Raw genomic sequence first — 2355 nt, forward strand, 5'->3', positions numbered from 1 at the left:
GTTGGGTGGAGTGGGATCTCAGGGAATCACCAGGGCAAGGTGAATGGTGTCAGCCAGGTTGATGAGACTCAGATACAGCGCTCATCTGTGCATGCAGGATTGGTGGGGAAAGGGATCAACAAAGGAACAATGACTTCTTCCAGCACTTCTGTTTAAGAGAAAGCTGGCCCTCCAGCCCTCATTCTGCAACCAGACAATTCATTTCCTCTCCATATGTCCCTGGCATTTTTCAAGCTGTTGTCCCAGTGCTGGAGCAAGTGAGTCCATCAGTGAATAACTTCATGCAAAGGCCCTTTAAGAGGAATGCTTGGGACTTCAGGAGCCCTTCATCTCACTCAGCCACAATCTTCTCTGGTTTTCACAGCTGGAAGTTATGGGGACTTCTCTTCTTGGTACTGGAATCCTGGGCTAAGCATCCTGTAGTGGGCCTGGGAGCCCTCACTCCTCAGGGGGGACTTCTGCAGCTGAGGCATCCCTCCTGATCTTTAACCATGACACACGGGTGTGGGATCAGCCCATTGCATGTCTCCATCACCCCTTCAGTCTCCTTGTGGCTTTGTCTGTATTTCCTTAGTTGTAGGACTTTTGTTCAGCTAGACTTCAAGCTGTTCTCAATGATGGTTGTTCTGCAGTTTAGTTGTAATTTTGATGTGGTCATGAGAGGACATAATTACAATGTGTATCTACTCCTCAATCTTGACCGGAAGCCTAAAATCCTTAGTTGGTCAGATTATCCTAGATATTGAAGGTGGGCCCAATATAATCACAAGAGTTATTATAAAAAGAAGACAGGAAAGTCAAAGTTAAAGAACAAGTGACAACGGAAGCAAGAAGTTGAAGAAATAGATGGGAACCATGAGTACAGGCATGTGGGCAGCCTCTAGAATTTGGAAAAACACGGAACAGATTTTTCAGAAAAAAATACAGCTCGGTTGACACTTTGATTTAGGAGAAGTATCATCAATTTGGGCTTCTGACCTCCAAAACTATAAAATAAAAAAGTTTCTGTTGTTCTAAGCCATTAAAATTTTAAAAGCTACATTAAGAAACTAATATAACATGGTTATGCTATGGGGAAAGAAATCCCAGGAACCAGAAATAATGTTTTACTTCTTATTTACGTGACATGTTCATTACGTGTTGGGAGCTCTGCACATCACTGTCACTGAAGTTTCCAGGCTGATGGAGCAGACACATCATAACATGTGGAGCTTTGTGCAAGAGGAAAAATGATCCACAGATGTTCTTGCAGTTAAAAGCATATCCCACAAAGTACATTCATCACCTCTGCTCGCAAATCATTCATCTGAAGAAGTCTCATCATCCCACCCAATTTGAAGGTCTAGAAGTGCAACACTCCATGAGGCCCAAAAGTGTACAGCCAGAAATATTTGGGGAAGCATGACACCTCCAAAGAGGGCCCAGCACTCACACCCACTCTCTGCCACATCACTGAACTTCTCTATGCCTTTTTTTTATATATATATATAAGGTCTCACATTAGAAGCTCATTGTGAGCGTACGTACAATGATACATCCAATGTGCTGAGCTCAAAGCCAACTCACGGTTTAGGCTTGGTCAATGAAAACTGTTGCTGATGAACACTTGACAAAACCTACACGATCACATAAGGATGAATAAATAACTGCTGTTTCCCTCCAGGAGTGGCAGGTGAGAAGGAGTTGCAGGTGATTCAGCCTGAGAGGTCAGTGTCAGTCGCAGCTGGAGAGACGGCCACTCTGAACTGCACCGTGACCTCACTACTCCCCGTGGGGTCTATACAGTGGTTCAGGCGGATGGGGAAAGGCCGGAAGCTAATCTACAGTTTCAAAGAAGGCCACTTTCCCCGAGTAACAAGTGTTTCAGGCACCACAAGGGGAAATACCATGGACTTCTCCATCCGCATCAGTAACATCACCCTAGCAGACTCTGGTATCTACCACTGTGTGACACTCTGGGAATGGCTCCCTGATGTGAACTTTAAATATGGACCAGGAATTCGGCTGATTGTGAGGGGTGAGTACAGTGTGGGCACCTTTCATACCCTTGTATGTGACAACATGTAAATCCACTGTTTTTTTTTTGAGCAACACCTAAGAATCAGGTGCCAAAGGGGGCGCTTAAATCCACGATCTGATTCATGGTCTGATTTCACCCTTTCTGCAGATCAGGGACACTGAGTTCTGGGGTGGTCGTGCTATTTGCTCAGGCCCCACGGCTGGCAAATGGTGGGAAAGTCTGGAACCCCCACCTGCCTGGCTCCACAGTCTGTGCCTTTTCTAATCCCATCCAGCCCCTTGGTTCCAGGGATGACGGAGCTGAGAGTCTGAGTGGCTTGCCCGTCACAGGGCAGA

The 2355-nt window shown here is 45.9% G+C and overlaps 1 protein-coding gene across 1 annotated transcript in view; it reads left to right on the plus strand.

Annotated features, from left to right (window-relative positions):
* Positions 1 to 1659: 1659 nt before the first annotated feature.
* LOC109384370 (signal-regulatory protein beta-1-like) overlaps positions 1660 to 2355 on the plus strand; it is a gene marked incomplete at its 5' end in the record, with an annotated part of 11972 nt that continues 11276 nt past the window's right edge. The window contains one exon of the mRNA XM_019645680.1: positions 1660 to 2017. Coding sequence (XP_019501225.1) covers positions 1660 to 2017 — 358 coding nt within the window. The remainder of the gene's footprint in view (positions 2018 to 2355) is intronic.

This window comes from Hipposideros armiger, unplaced genomic scaffold, assembly GCF_001890085.2.
Source record: "Hipposideros armiger isolate ML-2016 unplaced genomic scaffold, ASM189008v1 scaffold_94, whole genome shotgun sequence".
NCBI lineage: Eukaryota > Metazoa > Chordata > Mammalia > Chiroptera > Hipposideridae > Hipposideros > Hipposideros armiger.